The 18,399-nt window shown below is 34.6% G+C and overlaps 2 protein-coding genes across 2 annotated transcripts; both read right to left on the bottom strand.

Moving 5' to 3' along the window:
* Positions 1-147: 147 nt before the first annotated feature.
* LOC7465161 (expansin-A8) lies at positions 148-1,939 on the bottom strand. Its single transcript, XM_002319373.4, has 3 exons — positions 1,701-1,939; positions 1,249-1,561; positions 148-770 (listed from the first exon to the last, which is right to left on the bottom strand). The coding sequence occupies exons 1-3, from the start codon at positions 1,834-1,836 to the stop codon at positions 467-469; spliced, it is 753 nt and encodes a 250-aa protein (XP_002319409.1). The 5' UTR covers positions 1,837-1,939; the 3' UTR covers positions 148-466.
* Positions 1,940-7,963: 6,024 nt separating this feature from the next.
* On the bottom strand, positions 7,964-17,109 carry LOC7464726 (nardilysin-like). The gene is made up of 19 exons (XM_002319372.4): positions 16,650-17,109; positions 16,328-16,403; positions 16,196-16,242; positions 15,520-15,632; positions 15,347-15,420; positions 15,113-15,208; positions 14,908-15,027; positions 13,740-13,973; positions 13,124-13,272; positions 12,711-12,867; positions 11,976-12,128; positions 11,297-11,676; positions 10,686-10,835; positions 10,368-10,550; positions 10,031-10,234; positions 9,840-9,946; positions 9,328-9,481; positions 8,669-8,790; positions 7,964-8,403 (listed from the first exon to the last, which is right to left on the bottom strand). Exons 1-19 carry the CDS (start codon positions 17,103-17,105, stop codon positions 8,160-8,162), a joined length of 3,219 nt encoding a protein of 1,072 aa, XP_002319408.4. The 5' UTR covers positions 17,106-17,109; the 3' UTR covers positions 7,964-8,159.
* Positions 17,110-18,399: the final 1,290 nt, after the last annotated feature.

Raw genomic sequence — 18,399 nt, 5'->3', positions numbered from 1 at the left:
AAAGACAATGCTCTTTGGATGTACTATTGAGTTAAAAAAGATGATCCATCTGCAAGATTTCTTTTCAAGTGGCAAATGCACACAAATATTCCAATTCCAGACAAAATCTTACTTGAATGCTCAGCACTTTTTGTTAATACAACACTGTTTTAATGCAGCAATCTTGTCTTAATATTGCATATCAATGGAAACTGTAAATTACTCTTGAACGACATAAATACATTTCTCAAAAGACTACTTATACATACGAGGAAGGGCAAGCGGGTGCTACTTAGATTTAGCTACCTCAGCTTTACAAGGCCACTTCTCCTCCAAACATCACTAAAATACCCTTTTTTTTGCCTCTTAATTTGTTCTTATAGGAAGCATATAATATAAATATACAAATTTCCACCAACCAACCAGGCTTAATTGTAGTGAAAACTCTAGACCCAGAAGACAAAATGGTAAAAAAGGTGTCGAAATCTTAAAACTGGCCTCCTTCAAAAGTCTGACCAAACTGCCAGCCAGCAGGCACCGCATTGTAGCTTGTGACAGTTCTACCATCACTGGTGGTGACTTGAAAAGATAGGCTTTGACCGTTGAGGTAATTGTTGCTTTGCCAGTTTTGGCCCCAGTTTCTTGACATGGCTTGCCACCCTGTTTTCGAGCCTTTGATTGAAACTGAATGAACATCTCCCGCACCACCAACATTGGTGATCAGGACCAAGTTGAAGTAGGAGTGACCGTTGATGGTAAATCTAATTCCTCCCTTCTTAACACAAGGCACCCTGTCATAATCAAGAGCATTTGCATTGGTTAATGGCAGACTGATTAAAAATTAACTCAGAGTTGTCAGCAGCAATGGAATCAATACTAACTGGCCTAACATTTGGCACTCCTCTTTCCTTTGAACTGAGACTTGACCCTGCTAATCACTAGGTGATTATTTTCTTATTCATCTATTTGCAATGTGATTTAAATAGTCATTAAGTATTAAGTACAATTAAGCCATGGCCCATTTAGAAAGGTTTCTTTAAATCGGCCTCAATTAAGTTTCTTTAAATATCGATAGCTTACTTGTCTAACTAATCTACTCAGAGAGTATTTGTCTACGCGATCTGCGTTATGTTGCAAACCGTGGGTTTTGGTCTTGAAACGCGGTTTAACAAGGAGCAGGAGTGGGACTAATAAAATCGCCAGAGGCAAAAGCTGGTCCAAAGATACCATCACTATGCTGTTGAACAAAAAAAGAAGAAGTTAATTTACCTTCTAAAAGCTACAGGCACAATTCCAGCACGGTATTGAGCAATTTGCAAGAAAGCAGGCTCAGCCATGTCAAAATGTTGGAGAGGAGGATTGCACCATCCACCATTGTTGTTAGGCAGAGAAGGGTTAGGTGGGCAAAAATTTGTAGCAGTGACAGTGATGGTACCGGGGAGACACCATTTGGGGTCATCATCACATCTCATTTCATAACAAGCACCACAGCTCAAGCCATTGTTGAACAAGGCAGTGCTTAGGGCTGCAGTGCTAGTTCCATAACCCTGACTGTACAAATTTCCATATCCACATGCTCCTCCTGAAAATCCCCAAAGCCCCATAAAAATTAGCTGATAGAATTATCATATTTAGCAACTTGTTTTTGCTTCTACAAGTTCAGTTACGTATATGATCAAGGAGCACACATTAGCTACTAGCTAGATATGACTTAAACTTACCCATTGTGCCAGTCGCATCACCACCGCCATAGAAAGTGGCATGACCACCTTGCCACCCTCCATAATCAGCCAAAATGCTTTGAAGGTGTAGGCAAATGAAGAGAAGAAGACATGAAGCGAATGTTTGAGCTGCCATTGCCAATGCTAATTGTCTGACAGATGCTATAGTACTGACAAGACTAATAAGACAGAGGAGGTTGTAGAAGAGGAAGAAGTGTTTGTGTTGCTGAATTAAAGAAAGGACATTGTGCTATTTATAAGAAAAGTAAAGAGTAGCTCAAACCCATTAGGTGGGGTTTATGACAGCCAGCCAAAAGCCACAAACTGATATTTGGAAAATCAAGCTGCACATGCACTGGTTCTTGTCCAAGGGGGTACCTACCGCTGAGCTCAGAACCAGAGGTTGTTAGATATTACGTGAAGATGTTGATTTTTAAAGTTTTTTATTTAAAAATATTTTTTTAATTTTTAAAAATTTATCTTTATATTAATATACCAAACTATCTAAAAACATTAAAAAAAATTAATTTCTTTTAAAAATTAAATTTAAAAAAACACAAGTTTAATCTCAATACCAAAACACATTATCGGTGGGCCGAACCTTGCACATGCAACTCACAACCGCTTCCTACAACTTCATAAATCAATGTAGTTTCGTTGTCGCCACTAGTTTTTAGGTTTGGTTTGGTGCGTGTGAGTGTATTTTCTTTTTGGTTTTTCATTTTGGGTGATGGAAATGTAGGTAGAGGAGGGTCAAGTAGGGCATATGGTGTCTTAATTTGGGACCATGGATACTTGAATTTGGCCTTAAATGTGAAGGGCTAGTGAGCGTAGGGTCTCTAAGAGAGAAAAGGATCAGTAGGGTCTTTTGCACATGGAGGGAAATCTTGTTGCTTTATTAAGATTAGCAGGGATCGAAAGGCATGCTTGCCAATGCATATCATCCAATTGGTTCAAGTATTTTGGATAAGTAATGCATGAAACATCATAATTTGATGAATTGACATCCCATATATTAATTAATTAAGCTCTCTGAAAATGGCAGATCAACTTGAGTGTCGAAACAAGTACTATACAAGTTTACAGTTGGAAATGGTGACTGATAAAGCTATGCATGTTTTTTGTTCATCATAAAAAAGATAAGGATAATCTCTGGACTTTTTATGAAATCTCTAAGTGGGTGTTTAAGAATATAAAAAATTATCAAAATGATATTTTTATTTTATTTAAAAATGCAGGTATAATCATGTTCTTAAACGAGACAATATATATCTATATTCGAGAGAGAGAGGAGGAGAGAAAAGATACCAAAAAAATACAGTGATGGACAACAAAAACAATAGAATGTATCTTTCACATATCCCTTTCTATAATGATTCTATCTTATTTGAAGTAATTGCTTCACAATTTGGTTTTCAACACCTCTCTCTCACCCTTTGGTCCTAGCTAGACAAAGAGAATGGCCGTCTGCTTCCTCAGCCACCATTGTTCCTCAGGATTATAAGACCAAATGGCTCATTAATTAATGTTCATTGACAAAACCATGTGCCCTCACAGAGTTTTTTTCTCAAGAATTTGAGAGTTGAATAAAGGGATTTTCCACCGATATGTATACATGTTTTCAAAGTCTAAAGTGGGCATGGAAAACATCTAGAGCGTGAGATGTTCCAACTTTTCTTTGTATGATGGTGCTGGTCACGTGGCTGCTGGCTGCCCTTGTTTAAATAGTTTGAGGCTGACATGAAAAAGAAATGGAGTTTTCGTGTAGTCTAGGAAAGAAATATGGCTTCTTTAAGATGTCCATTACTACTATTTCCTTTTACAAACATTGTTATAGATAAAAAAAAAAAAAAATCTTAAAATTATTTGAGTCAGCTCTCACTTAAATTTGACAGGACAACCGGATTTTGAATTAACATATTAAATTACTTTAAATTTTTTCAAATTAACTCTAAATCAAGGTTTAAATCAAACTAAATTTAATACATATGTTTGTTACGGGGAGAAAAAGAGTTAAAAATCACAAATGTAAATTAAGATGTGCATTTTCATGCATTCTTTTGCCATGGACAATAAAAAGATTGCACCGTCCACATGCACGTGAATAATGTCTCGTGTGACCTTATATAATTATGTGTGTGTGTGTGTGTGTATATTCTATACTCACCAAGCTTGTCTTTATGTACCATATTCTAAAAGTTACCTTGATGAATGCTAAGGATTTTTTAAGAATATGTATTATGTATGGATAAGGTTTTTTTTTTTTTTGGTTAAAGATTACTTTGTCGTATGTTATGTGTGGATAAGGAGGGCTTTCGGATTTCACTTTCTTTCTCCTTGTCGGGGGAAGGAGGGAAATAGAATACTATATATATATATATATATATATATATATATTTTTAAGCTATGTTTAATAATATTTTAAACTGTACATAATCATTAATTTTAGAACCCGTAAAATTAATTAAAATACATACAAGTTGTTTAAATATTCATATTAATCCAAAACAATAAAAAGATTTTAGTTAATTAAAGATAGCATGGTGACATGAGACATTACCATAAATTTGTGCTGGGTGGCAGAGATTCTTACTGTCCAAGACATCATTAAATTGTAATTAACTAGATGATTAGTTTTTAATCAAGTTAATTGAAAAAAATAATAAATACAAATTTCAAGAATGTGAATCACCACCTAACTTCATGTCAAAACAGAAGGAGACACATTGTTTAGATGCAAGGATATAAAATCAAATTAAGGCCTACGTGCTAATAAGACAATCTGATCTACTTGGTTAATTAGATGATTGCACGACTTCTCTTGTTCTAGCTTGTTCTTGAATCTATCCCCAAGCCTTGCCATGAAACATCCATTGCTGTTTGTTGGTAGTAAAATACACAAAACCAATTACACTGCTCTTCATTCTATAGGGTTATGTTCACACGTGGACTCGAACAGGATAAAGAAATGCTTCTACAGAGCATCAAATTAGATGCCCTACCAAAATGTTGTTTCTAATTTACGGATTCCTATATATGGTGTATTCCGGTGATCGTTTTTTTTTTTTTTTTTATCATGGTGTGGTGAAACCACAATTTACGGTTAGATCGCGATACGTACCAAACATAGTTGCGGTAGAAGTTTAGAAATCAAGTACTTGAGATGAGATGGATCTAAAAAAAAAGAAGAAAATCAGAGTAAGTGGTTGCTGTTTAACCATGGATTTTTGGTAGAACAGTTTTATACGTAGGAGTCCTCTAAATGGGAAAGTATTGAATGGCATTTACTATGGTCAAATGGCTTGTTCTCGACACACTTAAATATGGCAATATTGTGTGCATCTGTTCTTCGTTGCAGTCGGAGTTATGGGCTGCTTTTTATGGCCTTGAGTTAGCATATATGGAACCTTGTTTCTCGCATGGTGGAACTTGAAGCATAGCCATTAGAGCACGCACAGGTATTTGACCTGCGCCAAGATCTAGATCGTGGATAATTGGCCGATTCAACATAAACCTACTCTAAAACTTCATGTGGGCTTGAAGATAGGTAACTAACATATCCCAGACTAGATTTTGAACCGACGAATAACCAGATTGACAAATCAAACCAGATCGAGATAGGTAACTACGTACGAGGGCTTGGAGTTGATTCAGCTGTTCTAGCTGCCGCTCTTGATAGAGACGAACAATTCTTTTATGCCGCTAATTTGATATTGGCGGTCCTACCATGTTAGGAGCACATGCAACATCCGGCTTTGCGGCCACCAATGTCATATTCATGCATCTTCTCAATCTTCTTCTTCTTCTTTGTATTTTTTTCATTTATCATATATACAAAATCTCATGCACATATCATACGTAGTGGTTGAGCAAATACAAGATTCAGTGGTCATATATATTTTTTTTATATTAATTAAGAGCCAAAATAAACAGCTTTGCAATGTGTATAAAACTTGTCTTCAAAAACATTACTCCACCAGCCAATGTCCTTGATTAGCTTACTTCAGGTCTGTTGGTGAATACATCAACTTTTTGTCCTCAATGGCAGGCTTTCATTAATTATGTCTTCTACCTTCCAGGCTACATGTGGAGTTTCCACACATACAGTTTATTTTTCTTATGTCTATGTCTTTGTCGCTTTTTACCTTCCATTGTAAAGAAATACAGATTCAGCCCTCCAAAAGCCAGTATCAGATATCGTTTGGTAGAAAAGACGGAAATAGTTAGGATAGAGAGTACATGCTTTTCTGTATTTTTTATTTTGAAATTACAGAAATTCATTTTAAGACTGTCTAAGAAATAGTTTCTGTTTCTGTTTTTTTAACCAAGTATGTGTTTCTTTCTTCTCTGTATCTGTTTTTTCTGTTCAGAAATAATAGCTAAAAGCAACCTTATTTATTGTTTCATTGCTATGTGATGACAAGGTTCAAAGATACAGATCCAACAAGGAAATCTTGGGGGGATTTAGCTTCTTTCTTGAAGAAAGAACAATTTCAGCCATAAAAAGAGAGAGAATTCTGTATTTTCTAATAAAGTTTCCTAATAAATGCAGGGTAGCTAGGAACAGGACCTGTGATTCTCAAGGCTTGACACATCATTTTCCAGGGGATGCTAATGGCGAGTTATATCCACAAGGAAGCATGGGAGTTTTGCAGTGTGTGTTTTTTCTTGCTGGTGAGGAGGGCAATGTGAAAAGCCCCCCTCACTAGGGTTTGTCTATTGTTAGTCCCACTGGTAGGGCAACAAGATCAAGACCTTTGAATAACTGTTCTCAGCTTGGAAAAAGTGTGAGCATGGTGGTATAGCTAGATGACGAAGCCTAACCCTACCATGTGCATTCTTGATGGAAATTTTGAAAGAGATGAGGAGAACTTCTATCATGATGGTTCTTAATGTGCTTTGTTATCCCATTTATGGAATTTTTCTCAATGATGCAGCCCACATTGGCTGACTAAACGAAACGGTTACTCCAATGTCAGCTTCATAAATTATTATTAGATTGAATTTGTGAGATTTTTACATGTTTAGCTCAAAATCTGAATGAACTTGGCTGGTCGGTTAAGTTATAGGTGATCTATAATTTAGTTGACTTGAAAAAAATATAGAAAACAACTTTGTTACTATTTTTTTTATAAAAAAATTAAGTTTGAGTTAACTAGCGTGGATCTCGGTAAGGTTTATTAACAATAATTTAATTTTCATGCATCGCATTTTAAATTTTTTTTAATTTTTTTATATATTTTCAGATCGTTTTAGTGTGTTGATATTAAAAATAATTTTTAAAAAATAAAAAAAATTATTTTAATATATTTCTAAATAAAAAATACTTTAAACCATCACTACTACAATTACAAATATACCTATATGTCGGTGTGATGGCTTTCCTTTTCTCGAGTTGTGAAGGAAAGGGGAGATTACAGGGCTGAGACCCAAAATTCAGGATTTCAAAACATGATTATTTTCTTCTTCATTGACTGTTGTGTTGAAGTCTTGGTGCTGGGCTTATGATCCACTATGCCAAGTGACAACAGCACATGTTGATGCTGTTGCTAATCCAAATCAACATAGATTTCCCTGTTTGCTTCAGCTTTTGCCTTTTGTCTTTAAACTCAAGGATTTTATTTTATTTTTATATTTTGAACTAAAATTGGGAATTAGAATTGCTCTAGGGATTATAAGGTCATTTACATTATTTAGACTTATCAAACAATAAATGTTTTTTTCCCTTCTAAAAAGTCTGAAAGATGGTATCGTGGTGCCTATACTAATGGCAATGAAAATAAAATTATTTTCTGTAAAATTCGAGTTTGTTTATTGTTTCTAAAATATTTACTATTATTAGTAACAAGACTTTATCATTTTATATCATGATTATAAAGAAAAACATCCCCTCATATGATAAGAGTTTAAGAGTATTTCTAAAAAGAAGAAATTATTAAAAATAAATATTCAAAAATAAAATTGAAATCTCTTGCTTGAATCAAGAATACCAAATAATATTAAAACTTGAATTATGTTAAAGATTTTTAAGAATACTTGGGTTTAATTAAACATCATTCTCTACTAAATAAAATGTAAAATACAAAAATTCGTTGGTATCAAATGTAACTTTTTAAAGCTAGCAAAAACATATTGCAGTTTATTCAAAATTTTATAAAGATTTTCATTCAAATATCCTACAATATGTAGTTTTCATTTGATTGCTATTTTAAGAAAGCGCGAACCACGTGCAGGTCACATGATAAGAAAAAAAAAACTAGTAATAAATAAACAGAACAAACTTTATTTGTGGTCTACAAAAAATCCAAAAGAATATAGTGTGACATGAATGGTCAATGTTATTTATTTTCAGTTCCTATTCTGAAGTGCAAGAGATAATATTGTTTCCAATCCACCTACCATCTACTGTTCAAACTTGGCCTTCGATGGTTATTGCATGAATTGAAGTTTCTCACATATTCAGCAAAGGCTCGGATAGTACTCGGATGATACCTTAAAGGCAGTGATGTCTGTAATAACCTGCTCAGAATCTGGTCGAGTTTCAACTTCTTTCAAGTCGATGTTGCAACCCCAAAGCCGAATTGTAAGTCTCCTACACTTCGGCGATGATTGTTGCAAATAGGTTCTGAACCAGTTGATGACATCACTCTTGTGAATGCTTTTAAGCTTTTCTGCTTCTTTCAGTGAGGAGTCGAACACATACCTGAAAATCAAAACCCAAGTAGGGTTACTATCAGCAAAATGCTTTAAATTCAGAGTAAAGTTTAAAAGCATTAGATGCTTTAAATTCAGTTAAGAATCATGGCTCCACGGTCGTGATCATCCAATAGAATCAGGGGCTCAGTGATGCTCAAATGTCTGCTCGCCAGTGCGTTAAAAAGGGTTAGGGGATCTCATTTGATTCAAGTGGTTTTAATTGAATTAAAAATTGCCATCCATGTCAGAGTAAAGTATATAGATAGCAGTACCTTTTATCGGTTATTTGATTCCACAGCCGATTGGTTTCATACTGGAGGGAAGGATCTTTCTCCAGTAGCTTAGCCACTAACCCACTTTTGTAGTTCTCAAAGGATGCATCATCAAGTCCTTCCTGCTCATCAACATGTCAGAACCAAATTTGTTTGTGCAAACAAAGAAGAAAAAAACCAAGCATTTTAAAAGTGCACATATCATTGTTGAAAGCCCCTTGATGCTTTAACACAGTTGACATTTATACAAGTTAAAAGAGAAAATTTATGGTAAATACTTTTGAGGGGGAAGAAAAATTAAAAGAGCTGTCCATGAGAAAACAAAGGCACATAAAGAAGAAGCATGCCATGTAAGAACCAGGATGGCACCTTAGAAGCATTAAGCTAATCAACGCAAAATGATTGTTCTAACAAGCAAAAATTAAACAATTCATATTCACAATAATATTGCATCAACTGAATGCCCAAACCATCTAACTTGGGAACCCCAAAAGATGCAATTTCCCATGAGCCATCCAAGCAAATCATTTCAAGTGAGCAAATGGTCCTTGTAGTGGACAAGGACAAGCTTCTTAAGACACTAACTATAATGTAGAATCAAACAGTGCAAAAATATAAGAAACTAGCAGTATACGAGAACATTGAACTTGGATACTTACTAACAACTCTTCAAGCCCATTTATGAAATTTTCAATCCTTCCTAGCAAGTAAACTGGGTTGTACTTGGAAGATTGGACTATGAAACAAAACCCATTAATACGATAGGTCACACGCGGGCTACATTCAACAACATAGCCAAGCTGCTCTTTTGTCCTGTATTTCAAAATAAATAGAAAACTTTCAGAAGGAAAAGAGAATAAAGAATTGAGTAAATATAAATCCTACGTAAAATTTGGTTTTCTTTTTGAAGGGTGGGCATAACAATCTGGATATCTCTAAATCATTCTCTATGCCCATCCAATAGAATATGTAGACAACTGCACCTTTGTTTACACAGCCCCAGGAGAACAGCAAAAACCCACACACAATTAAACTTCTGGGACACAAATCTCATTGGCATGACTCACCATCATATTCTTGCTTCCCCCAAAATGTAAGCATATTTCCCAGCCTACTTAATACAAAAAACCAATAACCAAAAAAAAAAACAAAAAAAACTCCAAAAAATAACCTTAGCTGATTAAAAAGTGGTTCTTCCACAATTTCATCAAAAAGATCTGCCAAGGCCTTCAATTTTATTGAGTCCAACCCCACTTCTGGCTCAATCTGGAAATAAAGCTGCAGTGGAGATCAAAAAGGAGAAAGAATGTAATGGATCATATCAGGAAAAGAAAATTGTTAAATTAGTAAATTTTCAATTACCTCGACCACAGAGTTTGTTTCTGATTTATTCTTCACATTGACATCTCTCACAAGATTGGCACTAGATGGAAGACATATTACATGCTCTTCATGCCTCATATTGACTGGAAGTGGTTGTACAGACAAGTTATTTCTAATTATATTTGATAAGTTGATTGCTTCTTCTTGTAACAAATTGCCATGGCAAAGGGCCTCGATATATAGCTGTACAATATGCAGACACATTTAAATTTGGAGACCTGTACAATATGCAAGGCATGGCATGGCATGCCAAAATGAACAAATACCAATCTTGAAGAAAAATACGACCTTTTAACATGCCATGAGTTAAGCATACCTGTGAACGAAGCTCAGGAATAAATGCATTTAAATCTGCAAGAGACAGGTCACTTAGAACACATTGCTTCTCCTCGACATCGTAGAAGCTCTTACACAGAACTTGAAGCCTCAAGTATGATGAATGACTTAGAGGCTTCATATTAGCATTTTTTAAATTTCGCTCCAAATCCTCTTTAATAACCTGTCACGCTCAAAAACCATCAAAGAAACTTTACTCTATCTCCAAATAAGTGCAGTGTATTAGAGCAGGCATTCGGTTGAAAAATTAAAAACACATTGGGATATCTATTGACACCAAACGCCACAGTATGTGTACCTTAAAACGATCATCAGATGGCAAAAAAGATTTCGCTATCACCAAAACCTTAGATAAGAGAGCTGGGAGCTTCTCGTTGAAACCATAAACCTTTAGCTCCAGCTTGTCACTCACAAGAGATATGGATGTTTCCAACTTGGCTACACTGGCCTGCAGAGAAACAATAAAAAATTTCCTGTCATATGACTCGTACAACAACAGAAAAAGATACAAATTTACAGAGTAAAAAGTAAATGTCAAACAAAATGAGAACAAATGACCAGCATTATGAAAATAATGTAACAAGCTAATGCAAGGTCTAGCTCAACAAGTTATCATTTCCGTGCAACGAGATTTGAGGGCCATTCAACTAAGTTTTATACCAGCAAAAACAACACAACTGGATTTGAACAACTAGGGCAACCAGTCCATGCAATAAGCTGCTACTGTAATCAATTCTCCATTAAAAATAAGCTCCAATAGAAATAGTATCAGATCTCAATATAACACATGTATGGTTATCCTCATAACAAATCACAAACAAGGCAAAGTCATTCATTAAGTCATTGTCTCATTCAGCTGATAAATTACAAAAGTGGAGAATTCGTTCCGATAAAAGATAGGCAACGAACCTGATAAATTATCTCATTCAGCTCATCTTTCAGAAGGAGAATAAACAGTTCAGTCATGAGAAAACTCTTCATGCTTGCATATCCATCTTTCAGATATATGCGGAAATATGTATTTGCACGAGGTACTTTAAAAGTGCTATCAAGCTTGTACCAGAACTTCATTAATGGTTCATCAATTATACATCTTGGGAAGGATGCATTGACAAGATCATGGTCTAAGTTATCAGCACGAATTGAAAAGTCACTCGGAACAAACTCATTCTTTGAAGGCATATGTAATGAAACATCAACTTCTGATGGGTCCCTCCATATTTCTATCAAAGATGGCGGAATAGCTTCTTCAATATAAGATGATCCAAACCAAGGCTCACATTGGAGATCTGAAATAGGATGGGGAGAGAAAGACAGGATAAACAGCTCAATCATTTATGTTGAAATATAGCTTCTGGTATATTATTGCCAGAAGATGTCAAGTACATTATATTGTAATAGCCACAACTCTCATAGAAAGTGCAAATGAGCAATTTGAAATAAAATTGTGCAAGAGATACTGTTCTTCTTGTAAGTTTTCCTTTCACAGATTATATCTCCATTTACAGTTCTATATTTTATATTTTATATAGGTAAAATGATAATTCCATCAAATACGGGAACATTGAAAAACTGGAATAACCATTACCTTGAGACTTCACAGATGGCTTGGACACCACATCAATCCTCATGTTTTCTGGTGTAAAGAACTGCAGTAAATGTTTTATAGCTTTCTCATCCCAAATCTTGTACACATAGTCACAATATATAACATTTTCTGCTGGGAAAACAAGCAAATTTTCTGCAATAGAAAATTGCCAATTTTAGTTAGTTAAAATAGAAGATCGTTATCATAAAGATGCTCAAAATGATATTGAATGGTCTGGGAAAGACATGACAGGAAGGAAAGCTGCCACTGTTATATGTCGTCATATAGAAAATAGCAACTGGCCTGCATCATGTTGCTACTAGACATCTTGGTCATTCAAGCTTCAAAATGACCATGAAAGGGTACTTGTCAAACCATGAAACCAAGGATACATAAGAAATTATAGACAGTTCTGTCTGAACTATTCACCACCTTGCATAAACAATCAGGTAAGGTCAAGTAACTAGCAGTATGAGAATTGTCCCCAAAATTCTCCATGAAAGAATTGATTGGTGCAATGGAAAAAAGTTGCAAAAATATAGAACTTCTAATCAAAAAAGGAATCTCAATTTCAACAGAAGAAAGATAATGATTTATTTGCTCGTCAAAGGGCACATATTGCAATAATTGCAGGAACCTCTAACAAATTTTTAAACTACAAATTACAAGTAGAACTAGTACCAGTTGTGCACACCACAAAAAGATAGATGCCAGCAAGACTCAACAAAGACAAACCTGCAAGTTCTGCAGCATAATCATCCTGAGGTTGCTCTTCTGCAAATCTAAATTCCATGTTTCCAATATCCTGTAGTTCCTTAAATATCCATTGTTGAGGCGGAACTTCTCGTAACAGCTTAAGGTATTGATAAACAAAGCCAATGATGTCAAAAATCTGCAAATAAAGATCATTGTAATCAGTGACAACAGCTGAAAGGGCATGGTTTTCTTCATAAAAAAAAAAAAACACGAGCAATAAATTCAAACAACTCTTGTAACGCTTGAATGACTAAAATATTATGGTCTAGGCAAGTGGACATGCTCCACATTAAAAGCAGCTCCTCAAGATCCTCTAAAAAATGAGGACTATAGCACCGCAGAGCAGAAAAATAAAAATCTTCAAGATATACAAGACAAGACAAAGACAAAACCTTTTCCAAGCCATAGTCAGTCAAGTGAATGGACATGCCAAAGATGTAAGCTAAAGAAGATCGATGCATTCCTTCATCCCCAACTCCCGCAGACAAGGAAGTTGCCAATCCTCTTGCTTTGAGAAATGAATGCAAGCTTCCTTTGCCCTCTGCAAAGTGTAAACATGTGCTTGAAATTACAAATTTAGATAAAAGAGAGAGGCCAACCACACAACAGCTTCCATGGAACAAGAGAATATCCAGGCAAACCATTCATGAATGGCATGCTAATATCAAGGGGAAACTAGAAACATGACAAGTGAACTGAGAACAGAGACCATTGCAAGATGCTACTTACAAAAAAGTAAGACAAAAGGTTTCACTCATTTTGTATGACATCAGTAATTGTTCATTTAAATTTGTGCATTTGCAAAATTCTAGCGCTGAGCTAGAGACTAGTGAAATCTAGAAATGATTTTCTCACTACTGCTCTAATGTTGCGTTTTGTTCACACGATCCCATTTTCTACCATGAACATGTGAGCATACACAGACACTTATGCATGCAGCAGAAAACACAAAGAGTTAGCTTATTGAAAGGTTACAATGAAATTTAAGATGTCAAGTGTATATCTTACCATGCCCAAGCAGATGGGCTAAATAATCTTCAGATTTCTTCAGATAATCTTGGTGAAGACAAGGTAGTGTCCATGTTAAATCGAGGATGTTCACATCTTTTACAGCCTCTAACCTATAAAGCAAACCAGCTTTCCATATAGGGCCTTCCACCTGAAATTTTGGCTTTGTCTGAGGACCTTTTCTGACTTTAGCGAACAATTCAGTAACCCAGCTCTCAAGTACATCCAGAGGTTCTGCATCATTTTTTAGAATTAACATCAAAAGACAAATGTGTTGTGCGTGTAAGATCACTTTTCAAATTAGATTCCAAGTGCTTTTCATAATAACTGGAACAATTTGCACATTTGTAAAATGTGGAAATGACCCTCTATTGGAACATTTCATTGACAAAGAATTATGTCCATTAGAAGAACCACTTCCACCCAAACCTTTTAAAATAAACAAAAAAAATTTGGAAGTAACTGTGCCCCTATATTGGCAAATTGTGCAGTCAAAGATCTACATCCACCAAAAACACACACATATGCAAGAGGCTCAATAACCAAATTTTAGAGGAGAAAAAGTAAGGAAGCTTCAACACAAGCACCAATGAGTATTGAAGGAGTATTTTAGAAAAGAAAAGAAAGTATTGATACTAGATGTGGAAAGTAAAGTTGGTACGCAAACTTCCATCTAGAAGTTGTGAAGATATATATATGCTACTGACTAGAAGTAAGCTTTTCCCTAAATTCATTTTCAGGACTGCGAAGTTCTTTCCATCACTGTAGTCCAAGCTTATAGTAACCCTCAATTTTTAACTCTCCACTCATGACCATTGCCACCTCTACTACAACAGAATGGAGAGCCCTGACCTAATCATGCTCCCCCACCTACCAACATCAGTGCCACTCTAATACTGGAGTATCTCCGTTTCCACGGGATCCAATATAATCATTCACAAAGGACATCTGGACCATCTCATTCCATGGAATCCAAAACAATAACCCATAAGAAAAAAAAAAAACTTCTACAAGCAGCTATTAAGTGAATATATGTCCTGCTAATTGGCTTCCCTCAAATCACGTTTATTAAGAGAAAAAACCTCATACAAGTTCTCCCATCCAAGCACATATTAAACAGTTTAAACAGTAGATCACATAGAATAAGAATCCCTAAAGGAAACCTTACCTCCTCCAATGACAACCAGCTTCATTAGCCCACCATGGTAGTAATCTCTATATAATTTTAATATGTGCTCCCGCAAATTTATCCCTTTCTCCATGGCATCAACAAGGCTCTTCTTATTGCCTTCCATGAAACAAAAGGAAAGCACTCAGTTTCGCCTATACACATATGCAGACCTGAAAAAGAAACATAACAGAGACAAGCTTACCCCAGGAAAATCTGTTAAATGGATGACCAGGTCCAGATGTATGGCATTGCAGCTGTTGAAGGCGGCAAGCATCGCTTTGCAAAACCTGGTTAAATTCTAGATCCATGCAATTCAAATATACATAATTTAGCAACAAGAAATACACCGACAGCTCAAATAATAACATATAAATTGTGGGTATTGAAGACTTTGGAAAGGAAATCCAAAGAATGGACTCAGAAGAGTGGCACACACCTGAATCTACAGCAAGTACCTCTCTTTCCATAGCTTCAGATTTCATGAGGGGTGAAACAAAAAACTGAGAAAATCTGTTAAAGCAATGAGACCAATATTAAAATCTAAAATATCTCCTACTATTGAAAGACATTCTGGCACAAATATCTATCCATTCAGAAATATGTTGTTACCTTCTCAAAGCACCCTTAAGAAATTCACGTTTGACTTCAAAATGGTAGCAGGTATGCTCAGCTTCAGTATATGCATTTGATGAGCCGCCATGCTTGGACAAGAAACTATCATACTAGAAAAGGAAAAGGTCAAACTGCAAGGCCAATCTACACTTAACTTGATAGCTCTTAATGTTGAACGACAATAAAAACATCCATATATCTTGTAAAAAGCAACTATTCCAATGTTCAAAAGAAAAGAAATAACAAATCTAATGGAACAGGCTGCTGTGTATGCATATAAGGCTAATTTTGCATTCTGATTGCCCTCAAGCAATATATATTGCCCAAAAGGTCATTGCTTTTCAGAAGCCAAGACAATCATGACCATGAATGACTCTTAATTGAATAAGGAAAACTTGTTCAGAATTTCTGTTGTGCGATGCTTCATTTACCCTTGCAGTTGATGAAAATTTAAAGTAAAAAAAAAAGGGAATGCTTAAACCCTAGTAACCACATCTATGATGGAGTTGTCGTCATAAGGATAAGTCACACATCCTGTTAGATAAGGCATCTAAATACATGAAGGGGTGAAATAAATTTGAATGGACTCAAAGCAACCTCTCCAATTTGTTTCCTCATTATTTTTCCATATTCTGCAAGAAACGCTTAATGAAAAGAACATGCCCAAACAAACCTCATTCTCATCTGGAAACTCTTCACTCCCCATGAAAAGCATGTGTTCTACAAAATATTGAAGTTGTAGTAAAAACCTACATATTAAAGTTTACTATAACATGCTACAAACAGGGTACGAACTTAATCAAACCTAGAAAATGAGCAAGACCCTGGGCTTCAGCAGGATCAGAAAAGCTCCCCATTGCTACACACATTGCTGCCGCTGCCTGCAGATAAAAAAAAGGCACCAAATTTCCCATCATCAAATTCAAGACTTTCTTTTTACCATATTCATAATGAGTGAAAAAATCCTGAATTAATCACAATAAAAATGAAATTTCAACGATTCAGCATCATATAAACAGTTCGTCAACTATATATAATAAATCAATGAATGAATCCTACAAAACCTAAAACTCACTCACGGTAGTCCCAACAGATTCTATTCGAAGATTTATGAATAATAAACTAACCTTCTTAGTCTGCAAAGAAGCACCTCCCTTTCCTTTCTCTTCCTCTCCTTCACTATTTTCTTCCTCCTCCTCCTCCTCCTCCTCCTCCTCCCCCTCCTCGTCGTCTTCTTCTTCTTCGTCGTCATCTTCATCGTCATCGTCTTCCTCTTCTTCAACATCGTTTTCACCATATTCTACTGTTCCAGATTCATCTGGAACTCCATCTGGATAAATCTCCGGATCGTGAACGAGCAAAGCACAGAGTCCGTTCTCTAGTTCAATCACTCTATACAGTCTCTTATCATTCGGTGACTTTATTACGACGTCGTCTGACCTTGAAACGCAAAGCGCCACCATTGTTTCTCTCTCTTTCTTTCTTTGAGTTTGAGGAGAAAAGGTAATTCCAAGAGAGAGAGGCTTTTGAAAGGAAGGGCTCACTATCTTGCATACACCGAAGGCTGCAGCGATCTTAAACATGGAAGGCGATGGTTGGTTCTCAATGTATTCCTCAAACAAGTATTTTCCTCAATTGTATCCCTACTTATTACCTTTTTTCAAGTAAGATTCTTGTTTGAAATCAATTTTAGGGATAACAATTTGATTGGAGGCCACCGGTTGTATATGGGAGAGTTTCTACTTTTTATTTTGAGTATTTTTTCAAAAATATTTATGGATTTGAAAAAAATATTAAATTAATTTTTTTTGGTATTTTATGATAATTTTGATACGTTAATATCAAAAATTAAAAAATTTATAATTTACTAGTTAATAGTTAATAGTTAATAATTAGATGATACTATTCTAATTCTATGATATATAACAATTATTATGTGTAAATATATTATAAAGTATGGTTTAAATTAAAAAATCAGAATTGTCTTCTATATAATAAAGTTTGAATATGAAAATGTTAATCAACGTAACTTTAATTATTACATATATGATTTACAAAAAAAAGATAATTAGTGCTTATAGTTATAAATAAAACTATGTAAAAATACTTTATTTAGAGCATTGAATCTAGAATTCAACATAGCATTGAATCTAAACGAGCTAATGAATTTGATGCTTTAATATACTATAACAAATTATTTATTAAAATACATTAATTTATCTTTATGAAAACATCATTTTGTTCCATAAATTATGTATTTTAGTCATAAGATATTATAACATAATGAGGAGAGACCTAATTGAGGAACTTCGATATATTAGAAAATCAATTATAAAGTTTTAGTTTTGGGATGTAATTAAGAATTATCGGATAGTTGGAGGACTAATTTAAGTTCATCATTAAGGAAACCTCACGCAAAGAATAATGGTCTACTAGACGGTACTTCCCATCTATCGTAATCATACGGCGATACTCACACTATCGAGTCAACTAACAAATGATAATTTGCCACGTAATGAAACAAAAAACATTGTGTTTTGTCCCAGCTATCTCTTGATTTATATTGAATCAGGGAAAAGATATAAACTTTTACTTGTTTTTTGAATTTTACTTGTTTTTTGAATTTTTTTTAGAAATGTAATAAAATAATATATATATTTTTTATTTTTTAAAATTTATTTTTAACATATCACATAAAAAAAATAAAAAAATCTAAATAAAAAAATATAATTTTTGACCACTTTTCATAGAGATTTAAATTTTTATTTATTTTTAGTGTTTTTGAACTGTTTTAATATGTTAATATTAAAAATAAATTTTAAAAAATAATAATAAATGTTATTTTAATATATTTTTAAATAAAACATATTTTAAAAA

This window comes from Populus trichocarpa, chromosome 13, assembly GCF_000002775.5.
Source record: "Populus trichocarpa isolate Nisqually-1 chromosome 13, P.trichocarpa_v4.1, whole genome shotgun sequence".
Classification (NCBI taxonomy): domain Eukaryota; kingdom Viridiplantae; phylum Streptophyta; class Magnoliopsida; order Malpighiales; family Salicaceae; genus Populus; species Populus trichocarpa.
Note: the sequence above shows the minus strand (reverse complement) of the source record. Positions and strands in the feature narration are given on the sequence as shown.

Bases quoted from the DNA above. Each gene is read 5' to 3' on its own strand.
- LOC7464726 (XM_002319372.4), bottom strand. From the start codon at position 17,105: ATGTTTAAGATCGCTGCAGCCTTCGGTGTATGCAAGATAGTGAGCCCT. The intron at 15,633-16,195 runs GTTTGTTTGGGC...TTCCTTTTCTAG, and splicing joins AGTTTCCAGATGAGAATGAG to TATGATAGTTTCTTGTCCAA. The intron at 9,947-10,030 runs GTAATTGAAAAT...TCTCCACTGCAG, and splicing joins AAACAAACTCTGTGGTCGAG to CTTTATTTCCAGATTGAGCC.
- LOC7465161 (XM_002319373.4), bottom strand. From the start codon at position 1,836: ATGGCAGCTCAAACATTCGCTTCATGTCTTCTTCTCTTCATTTGCCTA. The intron at 1,562-1,700 runs GTAAGTTTAAGT...GGGGATTTTCAG, and splicing joins TGATGCGACTGGCACAATGG to GAGGAGCATGTGGATATGGA. The intron at 771-1,248 runs GTAAATTAACTT...TGATTATGACAG, and splicing joins GTGCCTGTAGCTTTTAGAAG to GGTGCCTTGTGTTAAGAAGG.